The sequence below is a fragment of the Heliangelus exortis genome, chromosome 3, assembly GCF_036169615.1.
Source record: "Heliangelus exortis chromosome 3, bHelExo1.hap1, whole genome shotgun sequence".
Taxonomy (NCBI): Eukaryota; Metazoa; Chordata; class Aves; order Apodiformes; family Trochilidae; genus Heliangelus; species Heliangelus exortis.
Window position 1 is genome coordinate 61,152,783 of NC_092424.1, and position 27,170 is coordinate 61,179,952.

The 27,170-nt window shown below is 40.6% G+C and overlaps 1 protein-coding gene across 6 annotated transcripts in view; it reads left to right on the forward strand.

The window, feature by feature from the left end:
- Window positions 1–18,266: 18,266 nt before the first annotated feature.
- Window positions 18,267–27,170, forward strand: part of PTPRK (protein tyrosine phosphatase receptor type K) — a 389,642-nt gene continuing 380,738 nt past the window's right edge. For 3 of the 6 annotated variants that reach the window (XM_071740971.1, XM_071740972.1, XM_071740974.1), the window contains exon 1: window positions 18,267–18,513. In XM_071740971.1, the coding sequence (XP_071597072.1) occupies window positions 18,402–18,513 (112 nt within the window). In that variant the 5' untranslated portion in view covers window positions 18,267–18,401. The remainder of the gene's footprint in view (window positions 18,514–27,170) is intronic. The other 3 variants (XM_071740973.1, XM_071740975.1, XM_071740976.1) reach the window with 1 other exon arrangement.

The following is a 27,170-nucleotide window of genomic DNA, read 5'->3' on the forward strand; positions in this document are numbered from 1 at the left end:
TGGAAGAACCTCTCTCATAAGGTAATCTAGAAATAGCACACTTGTGAAACAACACATTTCAACAGAAAAATACTGAAATGCTGTGACCAGATCAACTGCTGAACCATGACACCAACTTCTACAGTAATTCCATAAGGCAGTTATTCTCAGCATAAAATCCTTGGTTCTGGACTTTTCAGTCATTGTCACTCTACCCAAGTACTGAAACCATGAAAACACAGAATTCACTGATCACTTTTATGCGACAGTAAATATTCAATGAAGGCAGCAATGCCAGGGGCATAAGCCTCCTGTGTCTAAATCTAGGAATTACAAAAATTGGGTTTGTTTTACAGAAAATAAACACCAAATATTTGTAAAGTGAGATTCTATATAACAAGCTTTACTGGTACATCTTAAGTCTTACTGATGATTGGCTTAATGCTAGAACTGGCCCCTCTGGAGTGTGTACCTCAAATGAACTCAGATGTAGAAACATATTTCCCTTTTTTCCAAAGAGAAAACTGTGATGGCAGCTGGATAGCAGAGCTGTTTTACACAGATGTTATTGAAGTCAGGGTTTGCATCCTAGCTGCAAATCAACATATGGTACACTAGCTGCAGTTTTATTTTTCTATCTTTACTGCTACTGACTGAAGCTACTTAATACTGGCTTTTGCAAGACTGAAAGAAGAATGAACCACTACATTGTAAGAAACAGATATACACTTAATTCAAATGGATGAAGTATTTGAAGACACTTCCTGGCAGTCTACAGAGCTGGTGGTGTGGATCCAGGGAACATGTCTCACTGAAAACCTGGTCTGCTTCAGGTGACTATAGCTGAGATAAGACTTACCTGAATATCTTGTAGAGAACACACAGTTGTCCTCTGTTGGCATTTGGTAGAGAGCAGTGAGAAGAAGTGGAATCTTTCTGCTGCAGTAAGCTGTGTCGTGACAGAGGTCCATGCTAGTGAACACTTAAGGAGAATAAAAATTCAAAAAAACCATGAGAATGTTATATAGTTATTTGTTGGATTTTTAAAACTATATTACCTCCATGGGGCTAGCTGCAGTTGTAAATTAAGTTTAATTAGATTCACTCTAACACTTCCCACCTAATACTTTTATCTTCTCTAGACCAAGGAAATCACCAGTTGAAGGGAATAAAAAAGACAAAAGCCCAGGCAGTCAGGATGTTTCTATCAGTTAAGGCAGTGCAAACACAGAGAGCCAGGTTTCCAACAGGACTAATCAGACAGAACTTGGCTTGCAATTCCCTTGATTGACCATAAACAAAACACAACCTTAGCAAACTCTTTGGGAGTGCTTTAGAAGGGTAATTCTCCATCCAGTGTTCCCCCACCCACTGAGTGTACAGTTCAGCTACAGGGCATTCACACTGCCCCAGTGTCCTGTTCCACTCTTGAAGTACTCTGCCATAACAGGGCTTCACAATCTTTTGCCTTCCTGCTTATCCCAGATTAAATTCTCCAGACCTTTCCCCTTGGGAGCTGTCTCATTCCTCTCTTCTTTGCTCCCAGTCCTTACTTGACATCCATTTCCATAGCAGAAAAAAAGTCAAAAGTCCATCGCTCAGGGGGTTGCTCTGGTCTCATGTTTCTACAGCTTTCCCAACTTCTTCTGTTGGCTGCTGTTTCATCTTCTTCCACCCCTCTGGAAAATGTGGTAAGCTTTTTCATCTTCTTCTAAGGTTTTTATGGTCTACATCCTCTAGAAGACTCTTGTGAACATCTCAGTCTCTCACTCCCAAGTTCCTTATAATTCCTAGTAAGAAAATGTACTTATGAGAGCATACAATCATTAGTTCACTGATTGTGCACTTTTAATTCTTCAGTATATTTTATTCTTTCTTTCTGTATATCTCTTTCTTTTCCTCTGTAGTTCTTGGGGAATACCTCATTTTTTATGAGATCCATACAAGGAGTACTTATTCTAGTTGAAATCAGCTGATTCTTGCTAACTTCTTAATGGTGAGTGATCATGTAAGAAACACTTGGAATGAAGCACAGCTTAACTACTGGACCCCAGATGAATATTTCAAAATGCTATAATTGACCACAGCAATGTACATGTGTGCCATATTAATGCCACTAATTATGTAAGTTCCCAAGTTGGATCCTTTTGCATGAAAAGGGCTGCTACAAATGTTATACTTTTAAAATTAAAAAATACTTGAGGAAATACATGTTCTTTGGACCAGACAGAAAGAGTGAGAGACCTCTAAAGAAGAGGGAAGTTGAAAAAAAAATTCCTGTATTGAGACTTTGCTGCTGTTGCAGAGATTCAGACTGGAGTAATAATGTTCTTATTTCTGTCTGTCTTCAGTTTTTATGCTTGCTGGCTTTGTGTTCTAATACATATTTGCACAGTTCCTAACTATAAGTGGGTGCTTCTATAAAAAAGAATTACTATTAATAATGGATATCTGAGGTGAGGCCAAAGTAGAGAGAAGTTATAAACAACTCATACAGCTAATATGTTGACGATTAATTAACGTGAATGATTCATTCAGTGCTATATCCAGATATAAATCCAGACTGAAAGATGAAAGGGAAGTACAGAAAAAGGCTGTAACTTGCACAATTATCAGATGCTGTATCTGAGAACAGAAATAATGGCCTTATTACAGCTCATCTGAAAGGTATCAGGGCCTTATCCTCTACAGGAGGTTATAATGGAAAATTACTTGCTTTTCAAAGCCAGTAAGCCCATCTGCAGGTTCCATATCAGCTCCCACCAGACATACAGCTTTTTACACATGGGTGGTCTGTCACATGATGATTGACTCAATCTTGACAAGAAAAGGAATAGAAAAATTATCACTTTGTGCAGATGTGACCACTTCTGACTTCGGCAGGTAAGGCAGTCAGGATTGCCCAACATTGACCTGATTGCAAAAGATAAGGTTTTCTTCAATTCTTCCGTTTTCATAAGCACCAGCCAACATATTTATCCTGTCTGTGTTAACTAATCCCCTCTCAGATTATGACTTCTGCCATATTTTGTTCATTGGTACCAGGCATATAGGTGACACTTTTACTCAGTAGTACTGAAAGCTACCACATATTCCTTTGCATAGCACAGTAGGACTGAGTAGCACTTTTCTACATGAATGCAATTACTTATAGCTAAGGTACATCTCATTGTGAGAAAGGAAATAATATTCTCCCTTTTATTAAGGTGCTATGAATGAAAAAAGACAACTGAAAAACTGTCAGAAAAAATGATACACAAGTGGGTTGAATATTAAAACCTGAGTGAGTTTAAAAAAAAAAAAAAAAAGAAAGAAAGAAAGGAAAAGGACTTCTTGCCCAGAATTAGGATGTTTAAAATGTTACCTAGGATGATAGTGCCTGAGACCATGGGATCCAAGCCAATTCTGAAGTGAATTATTCAAATAATATATAAGATATTCAAATCTCCTTAAACAATAAGTTGGATGGTATTCTTCTTCCCCTCCTGAAGGCTGGGCATTGATTGAGGCATTCAATACAGTGGTGTAGCTGGTCAGATTATTTCTGAACTTGCTAAATTTTTATTCTTTTGCAGAGGAAGAAACCTCTGTTCTTGTCTTATGAACACAGACATCATGTGAAACCAAAAGCAGGAGGTACTGCTACACAAAACGGGGCAAGACTTATTCACATTTACAGGAAGAATACAAAAACTAGCTCCCAGAGCAGTCACTAGGCTGTATTTTAAAATACCTTTCAGTGCACCTGAGTGTCACTGAAGCTAGAAAAAAATAATAAATCAGCCACTACAACCTCACTTGAAGAATAAAGGACCATCAGATGTGGAATCTGAATATTCAATAACTACTAATCAGAAAGAGTAAGTCTCTGAGTGGGGCACAGTTTTTTGTTTGTGTTAATTATACTAATTAGAATTAAAACTTCCACCACTTCAATTTTGTGCAGCTGTGTCGTGCTAGCTGCTATTGTTAGCACTCAAGGAAAATACTCCAATAGAGGGCACCAAGAAAATTACTTACAATCTGAACACCCACACAATCCTGTCACATTGGAAACACTGCAGACAGCATAACTAATAAAGTTATTGTGATATTTTGAAAGAATAATAGCATGTTTGAAAAGACCACATTAACCCTGTTGTAAACTATTGATTGCACTCTACAGCAAAGGAAACGAAACAACAATGACATAGTGTTTTAATTCTTTTCCTGTTTGCTCTTGCTAGTTTTACTCTGTTTCAATTTACACCTATATTTGGGAGCACAGAAAATGTATCACCAATGGTTCACAAAGACAGTTTTATTTTCATACACACTTTTTCAGCATGCTTTTAAGATTGTACTTCAATTCAAGCAAATGATTGTGAATATGAAAGAAATCCCTGTCTAAAAGTTCTTCAGTCCTGCTTGCCATGTTTACTTCTGTGTAAAAAAACATTAGTCAACAAAAACGTCAAAAGATGTCAGTTCATTGGCTCTGGACATTTTTTTTTTTGTTTAGTCATGTTAACAAAAAAAAAGGCATAATTATGATTTCAGTTTCTAAGGAAATGCTTTAATTCCATCCCAGTACATTAGAACAAGCAAAACAAGTAATGTGTCTTTTGTAACTATTTGCCATTGCTTTAAAAGCACATCTGTGTGCATACATCTAACTGTACAATGCCACTTTATAAAGCTGTTCTAGATGAGGTTGAGGCAAATATTTAGGATGATTTTAACATTCAACATTTTCACAACGTTTAAAGCACTGGTCCTCTCAAAATAATCAGATTACTTAGTGCTACTAGATTTGTCTAAACTTGAGAAAAGCTATTTTCTTATTCTGTGCTAAACTGTAAGTTTGAAGGCGAGAGGACAGCTGAATAAGCAGAGATAGATGGATATTTCAAACATCATCTTTTATATACACCAATCTATAAAAATCTGGTATCGCTCTTTTCTATTGTAAATGAATAAAATTTGTAATAATTCTCAGAGGTGATCCAGTATATATAATTTTTTTCCTTGTTTCTCAAATGGTGCTTTGAAGGCATGATTCCTGTAATTGCATTTACTTCCTTTTCTATGAGAGTATCTGTAAAGACATTTGACATCTCATCAGCAAAAACAGCAGATGGAGAAAGGCTTTCCTACGTGCTCTGTCAAGGGAATTGCATGTTTAGGTGGGGTCTTAATAGACATCAAGGATTTAGTGACATGCCAAAGATTGCATGCCTTCACTGTACCTATTGTTTCTGCCTTACTCTTTTAATAGAAATAAAAACAATTACCGTGCAGAAAAGATTTAGCTGTCTTTTACAATATCATACCATATGGTATGGGGGATGTACAGCTGACAAAATGAATGTAAAAATGAAGTACATACACTTCAGATGATGCTCACTGAAGTAAATTAATGTTCCAAATTTTAACTGAACTGATAGAAAAGTTTACAGCTAGCAAAAAACTTCGTATTTTAATAGCAATTCACATAAGACATAAAAATACTTACTACTAAGCTAAGCTGTATATAAAAATGGCCTTGGGGACTGGAAAGGGTTTCAACAAACAACTATGTTAGCATGGTAATTATAAGACAGAAAATCAACAGAGTTTTTCCAAATAACAGTCTTGTTATCACATGATAACACATGCAATTGCAAACAGAGCAAATATTTTTCTCAGCTACTGAGAAAAGAGATTTTCCTGATAGGATATGATGTTCATAGATGAGGCATGAAGATATACATACTGGCCACTCAGGAAGAGGAAAAAAAAATGATTGTTAGGAGAGCAAACTCACAGCCTCTATCTTGCCCTTTTTTCAGGCAGCTCTCAGAAGGCTCCTTAATGTTCTCAAAACCCTACAGCACATGAAAGCAGTATCAAAATTCTCCACCAGGCAGAGATGTGGAATGTCTGGGCTTCTGCAGATTCTAGAGCAGGATGGAAAGATCTTGCAAAGGACTAACAGTGGCCCAGATTCCTTCAGTCTTTTATGGTATGAATTCCCTCCTTGTCTTGGAGAACAGAAGGAATTACTGTCACACTCCAGAATTCAGTGGCAATACAGAAACAGCACAGAGTTCAGCATTAGGTTGACCATCATTGACATGGAGAGAATATTCACATTTGTAGAAAACAAGCATGTGGAAATAAAAAGAAATAAGACTGGGGGGCTTTGGGACTAGAATAGCATTGAAATATTAGTTACAGTGTTATAAAAGCATAGGGGAGCTGTACCTAGAACACTGCAGCTGCAGCAAGATCTCTTGAATCAGGTTTCAGACCTGGGTGCACAGGGGAGAAACATGAGCTATTAATTGCAATATTAATCATACATTGCCATCTTAGCAGTGCAAGGTAGCACTGCATGTTCACAAAGACCAAATGTCACAGAATGACCCCTCGGTAATTTCTGCAACTGTTGAACTCCTTCCACCAGGCCTCTACAGAACCTTATTTTTAAGGAAAGAAAAAGAAAAAAAAACAAAACAAAAAGGTTTATTTCACTTGGGCTGACTGCTGAATAGATCCCTGACCAAAATTTACCCACAGTCACATAATGTCACATAATCTTAGCTCAGTTTCTGAGTACTGCAGTATGACTAAATGCCAGGCATGGAAGATCCCAAGGAGTTTCTTTGGTCATCCTTCCTCTGCATGTTTTTTCCTGTCTTCTAGTTCTCTTTGATCACAAGAGTGTTCCTGCCTCCATCTCTTCCTCTGCCTCACCAACGCCTGCTGTCCTGAAACAGCCGTATTCCTAGCCAATGTGTTCCTTTTCCTATCCCCACCACAGAATACTGCTTTAATTTTGGCTTCCTTGAAACAGCAATGTCCTAAGAAACCAATCATTAACAGTATCACCTCATTTATATCCCAAGTGTTCCACTTCTCAAAATGGCACTCAAGCGTTTTGCCATCTGTAATCCTCTTAATCTAAATCTGTGAAAATCTCTTGCAATAAACATCGTGCAAATAACCACTCATTTTCTACATTTTCCACTCTTGCATGCTCAGGCCACTCCCTCAGCTACTCCATCTAAATTTACTCAATTTTATAGCCCTGCAAGAAGAGTCACAAAAACTCATGGCTTATCCCCATCAGTTTCAAAGGGGCACCAAAGCAGAGAAATTAATGTAACAAGTCCTGTGCATCATTAGCTAAGATCCCTTTTCCCAGTCAAACAAATGCAAAATAGAAGTTCTTCTTTTTTTTTTTTTCCTTCAAACGTGGGATACTCAGAGTATCTGGAAGGACCAGGTAATTGGAAACAAGATGTTAAGCTATTTATCTATGAAACAGAGTTCAAATTCAGGCTTAAATGAAAGTCACTGCCATGTGATCACTGCTCAACGAAAGCTGATGTTTTCAGACATCCAGATCACAGAAACTGCCATCGCAGTGGTGGGTAGCTTCAGCAAAGGAAAAGTACTTTATAGCCTAGATAACTAAAATAACCTCTAGTGTCCTGAATGTTCCCCTGGCCTTGTAGATCAGGGCTGAAATACATTGTCAGGGTAGCTCACAGAAACTTGCATTTTCACTAGTTGTGTTGTATCTGCACTGGGAATAAACAGAGGGCTTCCAGTTTCCCAGGGCTGTCAATCTGTCATCTTCCACACACAGAAAACAGGTTTTGCCTTCTACAAGAAAGAACACTGAGAACAGAAACTCATCATTAATCAAGGCTTATTTCTCCATATGAAAAAAAAAAAAAAAAGAAAAGAAAAAGAAAAAAACAGTCAAGTCACCATCTCCACATCTCCACAAGCTGTGGATAAGGAATATAAAGTAGAATCAGAAAGTTTATCCTTCGAGAAACAAAAAAGGCACACTTAGGTCTCTGTGTGGGATACTCTGGTCTGTGGAAGTTGAATAAACTGGTACAATACATAATGCTATGACTCACAGTGCCGGATGGAAGAGCACTGTATGCCATCCATCAAACATTTGCTTCAAGATAATCCTTAAAACTTTGAACACTGCAGGATGAGAAGATCACAAACCTCTCTGGAACCTGTGCATGCTGCTAGGCACACTACCTGCTGTATAGCAACCATGGTTATAAAAACCCCCTCATGTGGTAACCTGAAAAATATTAATGAGACTGCTTATAATCCATGACTGGACAGATAAGCCTCTACTTTGTGATCCCAAAGACTTGCTGGGATACTCTTTTTTAGCATAAGCCAATCAAATAACCTATCTTCTCCAGGTGTTAGAAATGCAGATTTCATTGTAAATCAGGCATGACTCAAATCCCTGACAGCTGACAATTAAAAAAATTACAGTAAAAATAATTTCAACTTAAGTGCTTGCTAACAATATATTTTTAATCAACTTGTTACTGACAACCCCCTCTGAGATCTATAGTACATAGATAAAACAATAATTAGTGTAGGCAAAAGCAAGACTAATTTAGAGAGACTCTGTCAAGAACAATTTTTGGAACCTAAAGCTTGACACATTTTCAAAATTAAGTAGATTAGTCATTGAAATCCATTATGAAGCAAGTGTTGGTTAAAGAAAGACTTCAAAAATAAAGACTGAATGCTTTTTCAGACCTTTTATTTAGTTGAGCACAAGTGCCACTTAACAGAGGTTATTCCTGACCATGTTCTGTGATTCTGTGAAGTTACACTGAAAGCCTTCTGGTGGGCTTACAAGCTAAATCTTGAAATCTCATAAATTTTTAATGGTACTTTGCATTTGTACGGGTTTGGGTGTTCTAATATACATTTTGCTCTTCCAAATGGTTTGAAAACCCCCTCAGAAAGGTGTGGAGAGGTGGGGGATGTTATGAGATCTGGCTCAAACTAGCAAGCCATAATCATCAGGCCCTGATTTCAGTGGGACTATTCACAGCACCACACAGCAAGCCAGTGTTGCTGGACAGGGCATATTGATGATATAAAGGAAACAGCAGAATAACCAGACCAGAAGTGCTACAAAATGCATCGTGTGAACATATTGAAAAACAGGACGAACATATACTCTCAAAAGTACAATAATCTGTTATGTTACTTGTAACGTCAAATGTAAAAATATAGGCAAAAGTGAGATTTTAAGCAGACTACTCCTTATTAAAGGAAATATTTAGCATTTTTGAATTAACAATTCTAATTATAAATGCCAGGCAACCACGTTTGAATTGCTACCATAGCTAATTACTCCAGAGGGGAAAGGAAGCAGAATAAAGGGCATTTCAGCTGTGCAAGGACAGGTTCTTTCTGAATCTATATTTTGTCCAAATAAAACCTGTAGTTATGTGGATTTAATAGGAATCTCGACCCTTCATCTGTAGGAACTGCAGAGTTTCTAACAGTAGTTATCTTTTCCTTCCTGCTGAATAAACTAGTGATTTTCTCCAGACTAACATAATTTATATTTATACTTTTCTTCTTTTGCTTTATCATTTTCTATAATCTCCTCTGGGCAAACAATTTAATGGCACTGTTGTTTTAGTGGTGTTATTGCCAGTGCTATCATCAGAGTGGTGCCAAGTAGTCAGCAGTCATTAAGTGCTGGCACTCAGGTGGGCACTGTAAGAGGAGTAAACAACTACCCACTGCCTCTCATTGGGACACCAAGAATTAGACAAATGTGCCAATTTACTGTGAACAGGACCTAAAAAGTATTTTAGAATTTCCTGGAGACTGAAATCTGGCTGATCAGATTCACTAGAAGTTACAATGATGATACACTTCTTTGGGGTCAGATTCATTCTTAAACACTTTGAGGTATCTGCACCTGGAATAGAACCCTGTCCTTCTTCTCTCGAGGATGAGCAGCCCAGAGGGGAGAGGAGAGGACCAGAATGTGCAGAAAAACAGGCTGAGATCCTACAGATTGCCTCAGGTCTGCTGGAGCAGTTTTGATTTAGGAAGATAACAAGCTACTGAAACCCAGGCTTGAGGTGAAAAATGGTGAGTCCTTTGGGCAGGAACATAACTTTGCAAACTGTATCAATGCTACTACAGCTATCAATGCTACTACAGCTATCAATGCTATAAAGATGTTGGGCTCCTGTTTGCATCCAAAATACTCCTACCCAGACGACATGACAGTTCAAGAGCAGGACAGAATAATGCAGAGCACAGCAATAAGATGTATCGATCCAGTTGTTGAACCTGGAGAAACTATCTTCTTGTAGTCTAAAGGAAGATCCATAAGCACATTTCAACCTGCAAGCAAATATTGCTGAGAACCTGAGGAGTGATTTGTTTGAGGGAAGTGGCATCTGGAAAGAGTTGAGCAAAACAAAGGATGTGGGCATATTTACAGTACATAAAGGATAGTAATGCAGTACAATATATTTTTCACAGTTGATGAAGGCTGCGATGCATTTGAACTGTTCTTCTGTCCCCTAGTCTGTCACTGCTGAGATGAAATGGACAGTAATGTGGCTCAGCTGATGAAGTGATAGCCATGAGACTAGAGAATCACCTCAGGCAGAAAGAAAAGTATCCAAGTTAATTATAAAAGCTGCCAGATTATTCAATATAGAATGTAAAGACGTTGTCCTTGGAGTTGCATTAAATTGAAAAAAAAAATCAGAATCCAGGAGATATATTTTAAAACTAATACAAACAACTGGACCAGACAAAAATTTTCACATACATGTCTGGGTGAACCTTCTTTTCAAGAAACAAAAAATTGCTTAACAAGTTCCCAAGTAAATCCCACTAATTATGCTCTATAGAGTTTTTACTTTTCAACAGTCCTCAGATTCTAATAAAATTATTATTAAATAGATTACAGTATCCTCTCTCAGATAGCATTGTCTTTCGCAATGCTGTTTTCCCCAGTTTTTCTGATCTGTTCTATAGATGTATTCTAGAGAAAGAAGAAATGTTCCAAGTATGACACAACTAAAACTAAACATAAGAAAGGCAAGTTTTAGATTACTAAAAAAATGGGGATGGGGAGTGGGGGGTGCAGAGAGAACAGAATAATTTTACACATGACTCCAACATCCTGATATTCAGTAATCCAGAGTGAGTCACTTACCATCCAGCAAAGACAGAGTATGGTAATTCAACAGCCAACAAACTCTTTGGGCAGAGGTTTGCCTACTCTGGATAAGACATATATACATCTATTCCTGGACTAGGTAGCTTTTTCATGTTAGTAACTTATCATGGGATTAAAGAAGATACTTTAGCTCTGAAATGACGGAACATAAAAGTGGAAACTTAGGGGTTTAGGGTAGAAACCTGAAAGTCACACTGGAAACTTGGAATTAAAATACACAGAATGGAGGCAGCAATGGTCTAAGAGCAAGAAGAAAATAGCTGTTGAGCACCAGAGACTTTATGAGTTTGTAAGATTTATCTGATGAGACCTTCTGCTTTGGAAGAGATGTTTAGTAGCGGCTTATGAAAGACTCTTCCAATAGAGAAAGCTTTTGTAGAATGGCGTGAGCAATCACTGCACCAGACATCAGTTATGACTTGTGAGTGTGCTGAGTATGTATTAATGTGGCTTGATTAATTGCCCTCAGGGATGAAATCTGCCTAAAGCCATAGACAAGATGGCACCCAGGAATTTTTAGCAATTATTTCTGTGAAAGCATCTTCAGAGCGTTAACAACAATTCCTTGGGTTTGTATGAGTTGAAGAAATAAATCCTCATCTATTCCTCCATTCTTTGTGAGGTCATAAATCCCTACCCCAGCTAAAAAATTTACATGGTGAGCTGAAGAAGAGAGGGCTATATTTTGTTCAGCATCCTTCCCTGTCCTGTTGCAGGTAATGCTGGAAAATCACTGCCAGATGTCACCTTTCCTTTCCAAGTGGTCTGTCACTGACAAGCAGCACAGCCACAGGTATGAAGTGCACATATCTGAGCCATGGTTTTGCTTTCAGTTTGTAGTCAATGAGACTGCAAAAATAAATATGAGTATAGTACTGGACTTGAAATATCTTTAATCACATTCTTGTTCCCTTGAGTACAGACTGATTGATTGCAGATTCCAGTTTTCATTCCTGGCTATCATTAAGATTTGTGAAGGTAAGGTTGAATCATATTCTGGGCTTCCTGAGCCTCTTTCTTATTCAAATCTTAGCTATCTCTTGGTTAACAGCAAGAACCTGAATATATTCCTTTTGAATGGATGAGTGTGTTGGAGGAATAGGTAATGCTTTTTATACTGTCACTTACTGGTGCTTGTTTATGCTCAGGGTTGTGTTCTTTAGATGGTTTTATATCCAGGCAGACTCCTCAGCTACCCTCATATGTATCAATTTCCAATTAATGAGAAGATGTGGAGATATGTAAGAATCTGGATCTCATAAAAGTTTTGAATATACCACTATAACACCAAAAATTATTACAAGCAGAGTAATTGCTCTTCTCCAAGCCAAGCCTAGATTTCTTTAATTTCAGTAATAGGTTTTGCAGTAATCTATATTGGACATTTATGCCTGGGTAAGCCAAATAAAGTCCCTACTAATTCCAGCAGAGATGCTAAACACTACAGAGCTCAGCATTACCTAAAAGTAAATTTGTAAGCCTTATTTATTTCACTTCGAGATTTTCTCAAATAGGTCTTCTTTCAGATAAAGAGTTCAGCAATGTGTAGTACTGAGAATCTTATGGTAATCTCAAGTATGATACTTCTATTAACAGAGGAAGACTGAATTCTCAATTTATTGTACATCTAAATAATTAATTTGCCTTCAAGGACCGTTAATAAACTGATCACTGGATATAGCACAACTGGACGTAACTGCACTGTGAGTGGTCTTCAGGCTATAGACAACTTGCATGTCATTATTTTCCCCAGATGAATCACACCATTCAACGAAGTTTTTGAGTTTTTTGAAGTTTTTGAGGTTTTTTGTCAGTACTGAAGCCAGGGTTTGACATTTATAAATTCATTTCTGATGCCTGTTTTTTATGAAATATATCCTCTGTTCCTCTGTAACCTCTGAATCACATACAACTTGAAAAAGAAAAAAAAAAAAACCACCAAAAAAACCAAAACATAAAAAGACAGTCCAAGAAAGAGATATTTAAGTATTTCCAGGCCTATCACTTGACAATGCTCACAAACTGCATGCCTATTAAAGGTTCTCAAGTGGAAATCACTCAGCTCTGCATTTCTTTTTATGTACAAAATACAGCCATATTGCCTGTGCCAATCACAACATTCAAAGACGAGTGAAAGCTGGATGAAAAACACGGTGTGATTCTGGACCAAATTGATTTTGCTTTCACTTTGTTTCTTTCATCCGCTAACTTTTTACAAACATTCTACTCAATGAATTTTAAATGTGAGTGTTTACTCAATCAAGCCACAAATACCTGAAGGTTTGCCTAGTAAGGGAACAGAGGCAATACTGTGTGATTTCTCCTACTGATCACAGCCAACTATTTAGCCAAAAAAGTGGCTGCTAAAACAATCTCCCTAGACAGCCTATATATATATTATGCTTTTACATTTATTTTTCTATTAGATTTTAGTTTTCACTGCACCAGCTGAACACCTGCAATACCTCATGCACCTCAACCATTCCCTACTGTAGGATCTCTGTCTGCTGTACTTCAGTGGCAGCACATGCCCTAAGGCCATCTGTCCATTTTTCTTCCAATTTCTTATGAGTCTTTGAGGGGCACATTGAGTGCCCCTTTGGAGCTGTTCCAAAACCTGAGTGAACACCTTACTAAGTTCAAGCTCAGCTTTAGTGTTGTGGGCTTGAAAGCCCTGTGTGCTTTCAAACCACTGTAAGCAGTAGGTACAGGTACAAAAAGCTAAAAAGGACTGGCTAATCATTACAGAAATGCACTGCACCTACGCAAGTCCTCAGAAACTTGTTAAGTTTTGTTGTTATCTTTTCCAAGGGCACATTATGCTTCGTCATATGTTTCTAATGAGGAATAAGAGCATGAAGCTGTACTGAATGGCATGAGGGTAGTAGATGACTAGTAAAAGCTTTCTAGGTAATGTGGAAAGATGTATTTGCTTAAACTCATACATGCAGAAAATGTGATGCAAGAACTTTTTAAAAACTAAACAGTTCTGAGGAGTTGAATGCATTGATAATCACTCATAGTGAGCTTCACCTACTAGCTGCCTCCCAAAGACCAGTTCTCAATGTCCCTTGCTATAGATAGTGTCTTACAGAACAAGACTCTATCACAATAGAGACTTTTACAGAACAGTTTCTTTGATGTTTCTACGAACTCAGAGACCAGTTTCTTTCTGGGTGAGACCCTGACATAAGGAATGTACAGTACAGTGTAATTTTGAAGGGATGGAATTCAGTAAAACAATTTATTTCAGAACAAGGCTGTGCCTCACTCCTTCTTGAAGGGTATTCCCATGCTATATTTCACTTGTCAACTACTTTGTTTGCTCAAAGAAAAAATAAGACAGGATTTGGTCAATAATAAGGAATGTGCTCTTTTTTAGAAAAATCACATACTATTTTATCAAAACTGCAGAAATGACAAGCAGACCAAAATAATATCCCATCTCTGGGTAAAGAATGGAAAGTTCTAGCCTGAAAGGTAGACATTGCTGAGAAGGGTAGTCAAGTGAGAAATGGAGGCTCAGGATGAGAAATGACACACAGCTTTCTCTAATCACATGAACTTCTCACTGACTGTGGTGACAAAGGGGTTGGAGAACCTGAGCAAGAGCTGCAGAGGTTCCTCTGGAGACTGACAGTCACAGGACTGTTCCCCTGTTGCATGTCCTGTTCCCACCAGGGAACCACATATACCACAAGAAGCTGGGTGAACATGGGGTACTCCTCTCTGTCCTGTTGTCCTAGTCCACATGTACACACCTGATATGCAGCAGTGAATCCCCATCCTTTTTAGACCTTCTATGTGCCCCATATTTGTGCCTGAAAAGCAGCTTTATGAGCAGAGACAATTCAAAGGCATCAGTATTGTTATGATGAGAGAACTGGCGGCTGGTTCTTTGTGGAATTAGTACAGTCTAAAAAGGTCTCTTTAAGCACTAGGCAATAAACTAGTATATTTAATTGAAATTTGCAGTAGATCGTACTGAAATGTTTTTTCAGAAGTCAATATGCAATGAAGACACTGCTGTGGGGTTTATTGGATAACAATAAGAAAACCTGAGTCACTACAATCCTCGATTTTCTCTAGGATCTCCAGTCTTGAAGAACTAGAACTCCAATGTCTTGGATCTTGTTAAGGTTCATAAAATAACTGAGCAGGTTTTCACAAAGGATACAAAAGTGCAGAGAGGTGGAAAGTTTGGTGGGAGCAGCAGGATAATGAGTATCCTCAAGTATATGATTTTTTGGGTTGGAAAAAATCATTTAAATCTCTCTTGTACTAAAGAAAAATGGTTAGAAGTTCCTGAGGGAAAAAAAAAAAAGAGGAAAGAGAAATATTTAGTGGTTAGGAATGTATTTTACTATAACTATATTTTACAGACTGTGCAAATATCACTTGAAATACCATGTTATATATGAATTCTATCATGCAGCATTGGAGTATTGCTAATTTAAGATATTTTACTCTTACTGGATGATATTCTGTGGTAGACATCTGTCACGCATTATGAACAAAATTCAATGATAGCTTGTGTTTAAAAGTGTTGTGATGTGCTTAGCAACACCCAAAATTATAGTGTGGAAGTTTTAACATGGAATGCAAAGAGGGTGGAGAGACCTAGAGGAGCTTGAGAACCAAATTTTCTTGAGTTTGACAGAGACTTATTTGACACTTTATAAAGACTGTACCTTCTTGAAGTTCCAAGTATCCCTCAAGCTGAAGGGAAAGGCATTACTGTGGGGTCTCTCCATCTTTCTATTGGTATATTAGGCCTGCATTCAGCATACATGCTGTTAGAGCAGACAGTTTTAAGAAGATGTGCAAAAAGTAATATGAATATGCTTTGCTCAATTGAAAATTCAAAAGACTGTTCAACATTTAGAGCTCTAATAATGAAAAGCAGGAGCAAAAATAAATCCATTCATGTCTTATCACATAGAAATTACCTCAAACCTGATTTGTAAGTTCAAGTATTTGTCAGGATGCCAAGTACAGTGGAAGGACACAGTGAACAACACGTAACAGCTCAAAAGATACATACCCAGAGGAAGAGTGGGCTATCGTGCACATCTCACCCATACTTCTCCAGCTTAAATTCTCCAGCTAAGGAAAGAACAACAATCAAAATCCTTTGTTGACTTTTGAATAGGAATGTGAGCCAATGGGAAAGGAGACTGCCACTGGAATACATGGAAACTATGTGGATAAGCACAGGTGGCTGGGGGTCAGTGGGACCCATCACCTTACAGTGGTGAAAAGGAGCAGTTCCACATTCACCATCACCTAACAACCTCTCTCACAACCTGGTGACCTACAGTGCTGGTCACCAGAGACACCTGTGAGACTGTCATGGAGGTTATGGGGAAACAGGCATTAGTCCTCCTCTCTCCTGACCTCCCAAACCATTCATGAGTTATCTGGCTTGAATTTATTTTTTACAGCACCGGGTCTAATAGCTCTCAGCATAAAGAACAGCATCAGATGTGTGTGTAGTCCTCCACCCCCATAGCAAGATGAACTGTTAATGTTTTTTCATTGAAATTATCCACAAAGCAAGAAATGGTGACGTAGCCTAACACTTTCAGAAGCTGGGCTGGCACACTACTTGCCTTCTCCTTGCTCAGAAGAATTTCCCGTGTTTACTTGGACCCAGTACATAGCCCATCCTTCCTGAAACACCAGGTGTCACGAGATCTGCCTCACCCAGCTCTCATCCTCCTCAAAGTTCAAACAAAGAGCCAGTGTTCACTGAAGCACATCATTTTATAGTTCACAGTAAGCATGCAAGCTGGTTCTAAGGCACCCCATCCGAATGAAGTACAGGGGTTTTCAGGTGTGGAGCATTTCTGTGTTGGGTTTTTTTTTGGGTGTGAAGTTCACATAAGTTTGTAGAGCAAAGCAAATTGCCATGTTGCACTTTTTTTCTGTCTATGAAAACATGAAGGTTTCAGGGGTTTAGAAGCAAACCTATCAACGGCCATACATTGGCTGGAAAGGATTTGGAATCACAGCAGACCTTTGATGAACCCGGGTTGAATTTCTAGTTTGCAATAAAACCTGCGAGTTTCCAGTGGTTTCAGGTTCTGTTGCAATCATTATACATCATCTCTAATTACAAGCTGCCGTGCAAAAACAAAAAACCAAAAACAAAGGAAGCTAATAAAAAATAGGGTAAAATTTGGAGGAAATTTTGCTTATCTAAACAAAAATTCCAGCACTAGTACCTTTATCTGTCACCACTAGTGCCTTTATCTGTTACCCTAAGTGTTTCTTAGGGTCTTAAGCTCTGGTAGTATATCGACCTCCAGTGCTTTCAAGAGACAGAGAAAGAGGCCTTTTAATGTATGGCATACCTGGGCTCTGGATCTGGCGAGCAGCTCCTGCTTCACAACCCGCGGGTGTCGGAGTCGTACAGCTGCACATAGACCTGCCTGGAAGGTCGGCTATACATTACACGTGGAAATGACAGGATGAATGGCAACACCCTTTATTACAACTTCAGGTTCAATCAATGAGCCTTCACCGGCATCACGACCCAGACAAGTGTCTCCAAAGAGAGGGGAGAAAAGAAAAAAAAACAAACCACCAAACAACAAAAAAACCCACAAACCCCGGCTCGAAGAGACGGCCAGGCTGCTTGATGTACGGCGATAACGCAACGCTCGGCACTCGATCTCTAACTCGTTCCTGCAAGCAGGAGCAGCCACCACATCGCACCGGGGCGGCTGGCTGGACCTTCCCCTGCCAAGAGCCCCAGGCCGTGCTCTCTGCCCCGACCTCCCCAGCCCGGCGCCGCCTTCTCCTCTGGAGGCGTCAGGTTGTCCCCAGGGCGGGGGATTGCGAGCGGAGAGGGTCTCGCAGAGCCGGCAGGAGAGACGGCCATCCCGAGCCGCGCCGCTCCGAGGCAGGCAGGCAGGCTGTGCCTTGCCGTGCCAGAGGGAGCGGAGAAGAGCCAAGCAGTGCAGGGAAACGCCGAATCGAGCCGATCCGAGCCGGGCCGGGCAGCGCCGATCCGAGCTGGTGCTGGCCCCCGCGCCTGCAGCAGGAGGCGCTGCCGGGCGCCGCTCCGCCCGCGCCGGGCTGCGGGCCGGAGTCCCACATTCCCCCTGCCAAGTGTCGGGGAGCGGGGGTTGGACGTGCGCACTCGGCTCCTCCCTCCCTCCCCGCTCGCCCAGCAGCAAAGTAACTCCGGAGTACGAAGGGAGCCGGTGCCACCGCCGCTGCTGCGCCCGTCGCGCCTCAGACGGCTGCCCCAGCGGGCGGCCCCGGGGCCAGCGGGCGCCCCTCGGCGCGGGGGGTCTCCTGGCGAGGCGCCGGGGAGGGCGAGGCGAGCTCCGCCCGCCGCCGCGGGCCGGGGCAGCCCCGGCCTCTTTCGGAAACTTCTCCGCAAGTCGGCATGGGCAGGGGGGCCGGCGCCGCCGCCTCGCTGCCGCTGCTGGCGGCGCTCGCCCTGCTGGCCGGCTGCTCGCCCGCCCTGCTCGGGGCGGCCCAGGCCCAGCTCTCCGCAGGTGAGTTGTCCCTGGGCGCCCACGTGCGGGCGGGCAGCGCGGAGGGGTCGCATCGCGCCCGGGTCTGCCCACCGGGGAAGGGGAGGGGAGTCGGTGGGGATCGCGGGTGGCACCGCGCCGGGACCGGGCTCCTGCTCCTGAGGGGCGTCGGTGGGGCTGCAGAGGCTGCACCTCCCCCTGCAGCCCTGTCGCCACACCGCGGGGCATTGTGCGGCGGGGAGGGCGACCCACGCGTGTTCGCAGGCTCCGGCGCTGTACTCGCAGGGGCGGCCAGGGAGCGGACTTCGGTCGCCGCACAAACTCCTCTTCCTTCTTCTTATTCCTCTTCCTCTCTCCCAGGTGGTGGCGGCGATGCTGCCAGCAGTGCCGGCGCTGTTGCCTGCCTCCCCCCCTTCCTTCCCTCGGTCAAACTTTTCCCGGCGCCAGGTGCGCAGCCCCCAGGGCGCCCCGGCCGCTTTTTTCCGCCCGCTCCACTTGCCCCGAGGTGTGAAGCGAGGAGGCACGGCCCGGCCCGGGCTGCCGGCGGCTGCCGGAATTCCCCCTCCCCCCCTGTAAAAAAAGAAGAAAATAAAAAAAAAAGAAAAAAAAAAAATTGGTAGTGGTGGGCGAGAGAGGGAAGGGAGGGAACGCGGCATATGGGGCCGGCGTCTGTTTTGTTTAAAATACACGAATTCCTCGCCCCTTTCCCCCGCCCCACGCCACAGGGTTCGGCGGAATAAAAGCCCGCGGGGCCGGGCGGTGGGAGCTGCGGGCGGTGCGGCGGTGAGTTGTTGGCCCCGGGGGAGAGAGCAGAGCCCGCGGCGGGGCTGGGGCTGGGGCTGGGGCTGGGGCTGGGGCGGTCGCTCTGTGAGGGCAGGGCAGGGGGCAGCACATCCTGCGCTGTGCCAGGGCGCAGCGGGGGCTCGTGTGCCGGACTTTGAAGCCCTCCTCAGCTGTAGTTTATGAGAGGTCCTTCGTTCCTCTTAGCGTTTGCTGTGTGAACTTATTACGCGAAGGACTAGCTGAAGTAGGGTTCAGGTTTTTTCTGTTTTTTTCTTCTCTTTTTAAGTAGTACTTAAAATTGCACGGGTGCATCAGTTGGACAAGCATTTGCGAAGCCTTTGTCGTACTCAGTTGAGAACTGCCCTTATTAAAAGTATCTACACTCATGGTGAGACTTGGAAGCAGTTTTCATAACGACTAATGTGTAGTTAGGTGCTTTATTTTTTTTTTTCTTTCCTTGGTCCTCCCATAATATAATTTCTATTAGAGACATTTGAGATGTATTGTCAATTAAGAAATGTGCTGAACCAGTAAGAGAAATTGTTTTGGTTTCACCAGATTACATTCGCCTGATGTGGCTGACTTTGGTGTGTAGAATTTAATGTCTGTGTATCTGAATTGTAAGGTTACGTAAGCACGTACACACCTTTTAGCTGGCGAAGTGTATTGTATATGCAGCTGATATGCTGTAGGGACAGCTAAAATAAAATATACTCACGCATGTTATCTTGTTATTCAAAACTATACTGATATCAGACCAGTGGTTCTTGCTTTACTGTTAATGCCAAACATAGCTCTAGTGTAAAGATTTTTTTATGAGTTTGTTTGCTGTCATGAGAGTAGTAGGAAGTTCTGGTAACTTGTTGGGTCTGTGGTATTTTATGCTGAAAATGTGGCTTGCATCCCTTTTTGGAATCACAAGTACAAGAAACCAGGTTCGTAGTTTGGGTTATGTGTTAGGTAAGTGGAGAAGAATGCTCAAGATCCTTCTGACCAGAGTAGGTGAAGCTTGTCAAAGAGTTAAAGAATAGTATCTAGGAAACACAAGGTGATTTTTTTTTTCTTTTAAATAGCATGTCAACAGCTACAGACTTTAGTTTCTATTGCCAAGCATCAGACATATCTATGTGGTGCACTGGTCAGAGGTTTATTAATTGCAGACTCACTCAGACTTTCTTACAGGGTTTGGAGAAATAGATTGGTTAGTATCTGGTTCTTTCGGTGTACTCAGTTTAAGGTGCAGCTCTGTGACTCTTATTAGATGCATTCACTATCCACATCTAGAGCTATGCCCTCCTGAACACTTAGTTATGGTTAATGTGGGATTGAAGGCTCTGACTTTAGTAACTACCACAGACTGGTTTTGTTCCTGATTCTAAACCAGTCCTTGAAGTGTGTGTGTGTTGTCTCATTGACACACACACAAAAACACCTTCATCCTGGTATTCATGGATGCAGGACACAAAGGTTGGGGTTCATGTATCTGTTCCAGTAAGGGCTTCTCTGAGAGATTTCTGTGTTTGGTGCACACAAGAGTGTCTGTTTTCCTCATAGTCAGTTCTGTTTAACGGGAGTACTGTTTTTTAAGCATCTTCCTTTAACTGCCTTCTTCCTCTCCTCATCTTAACAGCCTGTATGTTTCACGCTAAACTGAACCTTAACTAATTTTCGGCTTCCTTTATATTAGTGTTCTTTGTAAGAACAATATTTGTATTGTTTGGATTGTTAATTTTTCTTTGCCATTAATTATGCTCTTAATTCAGTCTGGACCATTCACAAATCTCTCTCATTGTAAATAGATTTTTATTTTCTTTTTATAATGGTTTGTACTACCCCTAAATGTATATGTTGACCGGATCCAGATTTCTCCATAATAATTTTAAGTTTATTAAGAGTCTAATCAAATTACACAGAATCAATTTCTTGAAAGTTGACATTCTTAAGGAGCCCCATGTGTGGGTTGTTGTTCTCAGTGCTTCCTCATAACGTCTTCCATGAAAACAAACGAGAAGGCAAGAGCAGGAGCAGCAGCAAGTTAGGAAAGCAAGGAGCAAGATACATCTTATAATTTGTTGCTGTCTTTTGTGCTTTTATATCATTGCCACCCCCTTTGCGCCTGGCTGAAACACTGTGTATTCTGTCTTTCCCCACATCTTAAAAGAAAAAAAACCTCAAGCAGCCTCTCTCTGCATCGCTTCCCCCCCCCAACCCAGCCATATTCTATAGTGTAATGTTTTCAGGTCTCTGTAGATTGTTTCTTTACACTGGTGCTTTCCATGACCCTTCAACTTGGGTGCATGCCTGTCAGAATCTAGGCCAAAATGTTTTGGCAGAGTGTTTTCTGCTGAAGTCTAGCTATTCCTTATATAGCACCTCCTTTCATCTGCAACTCCTACAGTTTGATAGAGAACAAGTTCAGCTTGTTTTCACAACTGAATCACTTTAAACTTATATTTTTTGAATTGCATTTTTGGCAATTTGCATGTTTTCAAGTTGTGGAAAAAAAAAAAAAAAGCAGCAAAGTAAATAAATAAAAAAATTTTTTGAGGAATGCTGCCAAGTTGTCGACCAGCTGATGGAAATATGCATTACGCTGCCTCTAGTAGTGTCTGTGCAAGTGTATGTTTTTGTTTTTTTTTTTTTAATACTGAAAGAAAGATACAAGGATAAAAATTCTAGAAGTGCATCAGCTTACCTGAAGTTATTTGTATTTTGGACCATGGGGATAGTTAAGCATACTGAGGAATGCTGTATATTCTGCAAGTTGGAGTCCTTTCTTAGAATACTTATTCCTTACTTTTTAGTTACAGTGTTGCAAATGAACTAGCAGGAGTAAATATTTCTGGAATCATATTTTTCTCCCTAATGCACTCATTATGGTCTGTATTTAGGAGAGAATCTAACTTAGAGATTTGGTATTATAAAGTAGAAGGTGTTTTTTTGTATACTAGTCTGTATTTATAAAACATAAGAATAAGCATGTTAATTTTTTTTGCAGTCACATAGTAGAAGAAATTAAGGGCTTTTTGAAAATGTTTTAAAATACTTTTAAGTAATTAAACTCAAATTATCTCTTTGCTGTCTGAAGAGCAAAAGTTGCTTCAGTCATATTTTATCCTTGAATGTACCACAATTTGCATGTGATATACAAGAGACACTTGTGCAGGTAGGCGTGTATGTATAAGACTTCTCAGTAGGTTTTTTTTTACACCAAGCTGTTAGAATGCATTGACAAATTATGTGGAAAATGAGTGGAATTAAAAGAGAAGTTACTTTCTCACTTTCACTCCCTTCTTCTAAGATGTTTTGCTTTTTCTTATACATTCAGCTCCCTTCTGTGGCCTTGTTGGTTCAGAGATCACTCATCTATTTATGTTTTCAGATGCAATATTGGAATTGTAAAATGTATCTAAGTTATCCAAGTGCAACTTAACTAGTTCAAATGGGACTGAAAGCCTCCAGAACCCAGTGATCCCAGAAGTCTTTTTCAGTCCCTTCTGTCTGAGAAAACATGGTGCTGCTTTATTGGTTCAGTAGTGATATAAGAAGTGCTTCTTATACTAGGTAGATGTTTTGCCCTTATCTAAGATCTACTCAAGGTAATTAAAAATGATTTTAAAAAAAAGGACAGGTAAAAAAATTTCACAGGATCAGGGCAGAGGTTCCCCTAGCCCTCTATCCAGTCTCTGATGGTGAGTGCTCATGGGAGAGGGATTTTGGCAAGGTGAGTGAATTTCTCTGAGTGTTGTCTGTCCATGGAGACAATGTGTGGGCATTTGACGTTGTTAGTGGATTCTTGTAACTATGATTGTGCATAATAACACCTTTTAGCCTGTATTGCTTTTAGCATTCACCTCACTTTGTCACAATGAAAATTGTGTGTCTATATATTGTGTGGAAAAAAGCTAGAGTTCTTTGTTTTTTTTAAGTTGCTGGATGTACTGAGTATCTCCTAGCTCTAGAGATTAAGAGATGGTTAACAACTGCTTTCAATTTACTCTCTTTGTGCCATGCAGGATTTTTCTACCCTTTCTCAATGGTTTCTCTTCTAGTTGGAAAAGGCTGGTTGTAGCCACTTGCTATTAAGGTCCTGTTCCAGTTATCTTTTTTCATCCTCAACCAGCCTTCTCTTTCTTTTCCAATTCCACTACATTACTCAGAGTATTCAAAAGACAGCAGGCTGATGGATTTATACAGTGCTTAATAATGATTTCTCTTCTTTTGCCTATCCATAGCGTGATTGCTCCTGGCAGTTGCCTTGCCTTTTTGACCATTTGTCCTGCTCTTAGTAGCAAGCTGACAATTTTATGGGACTATCTGTTTCATTACAGGAAGAGCTGACATCTTGCAGTTAAATGGTGGTCTGTGGAGTGGCAGCAGGACACCTGGGAAGGGGGGTGTCTTTCTCTGGCCCTTTTGGTGCTGGAGGAACTTTCAGCAAGGGTTTTGAAGGACTTCTGACCTTGTGTTGGATGTTTGGGAGAGTCAGCCTTCTCAATGCTTACTGCTGTGGTTTATCTACTCTTTCTGAAATGCTGTTGACTCAAGTGAGTGAAAAAGAATTTATTCTCCTACATGTAAAGATTGGCAACATCTGGATTAACATTCAGGGATCTGCAATGATGCTGTGTAGTTGCTGCTTGCTCTGGAGTCTTTGTATGACCTCTTTAGCTGGAAGATCTTTAGGTCACCTTACCTCTGGGGAGCTGGTTAAGTCACTAAGTGTCAGCTGTGTTTTACATTAGCATTTATTTTGGTGAAATCACTGTTCTTTCTTTTGCAATACAGTTCATGTTGAATGTGTAATAAGAAGCTTCCGAAATGATTACTTTAGTCTTGGTAACTGAGTCAGTCAGGACACACCTTGTGTTTTCATGTGCTGGTGGGATCTCCTCTGTCACAGTTGGTTATTGTCATGGAAAGATGCCTCTTTAGTGCTGCTCACAGAAATGTACATTCAGATTTGGAGCTTCAGTTACAATGTGCCAATGCCATTAAGCCAATTTAAGTTACTACTTCAGCAGAAGGGGGCATTTCCATCACTTGAATGGCCTGTTCTAGATGTGGCCACCGTATGGCTTGTGGGTAAGTTGGTTTAGCTTTATGTGACTCTTCTTTGAGGTAATATGGAGCTCGGGTTTAGTTTTCTTTTGGTCAGTCAGTTTATCTGACTTGTAGATATATGGCCACATAAATTTGAAAGGATATGAGGGTTATGGTCAGATGGCTTGGTTTGACAACAAGCTGTAATTGCAGCTCAGCTTATGTAGGGTGAACCTGCAGTGTTCTGAGTCATGTTGGCTCCACACTCTGTATCACTTTGTTCATGAAGAGGAGGATGCAGGAGGGCTTGGGGAGGTGTGGGAAGAGAGGCTGGTGCTCCCTCTGGAGCTGGAGGGCTTTGACTGGGTGAAGGAAGTTGAGGCTAAGCTCTGGCAGATGGCACACAAACCAATGACGAAGTGCTAGCATCTCTTTCCCTGACATGCATCTTTGAATAAATTTGGCTTAAATATGTTCTTTTATTATAGTAGACAGCCAAGCCATTTATTAGATCAGTGTATAAGCAGGAAGGGGCCTATTAATGGCATTTAATGAGAGCAAGTGTGCTTAGAGAGCAAGTGTGATGGTGACTAGCAGAGGGCTTGGAGGAGGTAACACCTAGATACCAGGCTAGAATTAGAGGACGTTGTGACACCCAGTTCAGGGTGCAGCAGGAACCAGTTTAAAGCCAGGTTCTGAAGTTTCACCTTTTTTCCCCATGTGATCTGTCCTTACCCATCCCCTGGGGTGTTTAAATAGGATTGCCCATGAGGTGTGGATGTGGGTGGAAGAGGAGAAATGACAAGGGTGTGCCAGCTGGGGAGTGGTAAATGGCATTGGTAAGGATTTTGTAGCATCTGGCTGAGAATAAGGTCCTGTTGCACCATATTTTGTAGGCCAGAAAGGCCATGACCTCATACATTTAACTGCTTAGTTTAAAACTATGCAAATTATCCAATTTGAAGTCAAAAACAGTGCATGTTTTCCAGGTAGTTTAAAGTCACAACCAGCTCTTACCAGGAATTTATGTAGTAAAATGCTGTTTGCCTTTTACAAGTTTTATAAATACAAGAAACAAATAAAAACTTGCTGAAATCTATCCTAAACAAGAAGTTATTAGTATTTGTGTCAACTCAGTGTTGTGTTTAGATGAAGAAACAAAAAAAAAGTCATGTGCTGCTCCAGCCCTCAAAACACTGAGTTTGACAAAAGAATAGCTGTATGTTGTAGGTTTTTTTAAACATGCATGCACGTATACCCTCAGACTTCCAAAGCAAATAAGCAAATGTTGGTGGCATGCTTTTTCCTTCTGAATGTTTTAGCTTCTTAATAACCATTAAAATTGTGGAAATAAGCTTAAAATTATCTGATAAATTTATTTGTAAAAAGAGCTGCATTTGTCTATTGAAAGATAAAAGCTAAATATTGATCAGTGAATTCGAAACAATGAAAGTTTTTAGGTGTGTTTACTGAGATAGCTATTTCCATAGAAGTTGAAAAAAAAAAATCTCTGCATGTATTTCAGTTAGGAGCCATTTATTTGATCTAACTAAAACTATTTTGTGATTGCTGTCATGAGTGAATCTTTGCCTTGTCCACCTTTGCATTGTTTTATCTTAAAAAGTCTAAACATATTCAACAGGATCTAGTATACTACCTACTATGAAAACTATGAACTAATGGAACAGTGCTGGAAATTTTCTTTTTCTATTTGAAGACTGTGGACAAAAAGTCCCAAGAAGTTGTTAATCAAGTTAATTTCTTCTGTTCATAGATACAGTGGTTGTAGAACTGAGACTGCTGAATTTGAGCAGTGTGTCCTTAAAACACTGGTTGGACAGTCAGGCATTTGAATCAGTGTATTTGTTGAAGCATCTGTAATAGCTAACTGTAATCTGGGTAAGAACTTAGTAGCATAAGCATATAGCAGCCATACCCCCTGTAGAGCAATAACATCACATATAAATGATACAGCAGTGTCTGATTAACAACATCGGAGTCTGCTTATAGAGGAGGGAGAAGTGCTGGCCACTGTCAAAAGGAAAGGGGACCTCCCAAAAATTACAGCAAACATTACAGTAATGGGCCAGCCCTGTACTGACTGAACTTGGAATCACTTTTTTGAGCAGAATAAGCCCTAATTGTAAATTTATTTCCCTGTAGGTTTAAAATCTGTGACTGCACTAAGACTTCTTGTGTAGCTATATTTGCTTATGGTTTGTGTGTTTTTTTTGTCGTTTGTTTTATCTTTTTTTTTTTTTTTTTTCCCCTCCCTGAATTATTGAGTGGTAAGCATGCAGACAAAGGAAAAACCTTTGAGTGTGGATGAGGTCTAAAAGAGATTCTCTGGTCCAATGGGCCAGAGGAGAAAAAACGAAACAAAACACAACAATGTAGGCCACAGGTGGCAGGACCTGCCGAGTAATGAGCTCAGTCGGTGCTCAGCCTCACCTGTGCCCAGTTAGGGCTGCCCCAAGTGCGCATGCTCAAAGACCAAGGGCCAATAAAAGGTGCGGCCTGAGACCGGCAAATGGCTCATTCTGGAGCAGGTCAGCAGCCGTGCTGGTCGAGGCCAGTTCTCGTCTGATCCTGTCCTCATTCAGAGCCTGTCTTCGCTGGGAAGTTCGCCTCCTGCTACATTTGCTTAAGGTTTGTGTGGTTTTTTTTGTCGTTTGTTTTCTCTTTTTTTTTTTTTTTTCCCCTCCCTAAATTATTCAGTGGTAAGCATGCAGACAAAGGAGAAATCTTTGAGTGTGGATGAGGTCTAAAAGAGATTCTCTGGTCTAATGGGCCAGAGGAGAAAAAACAAAACAAAACACAACAAGCTGTTTTACATTAGCATGACTTAACTT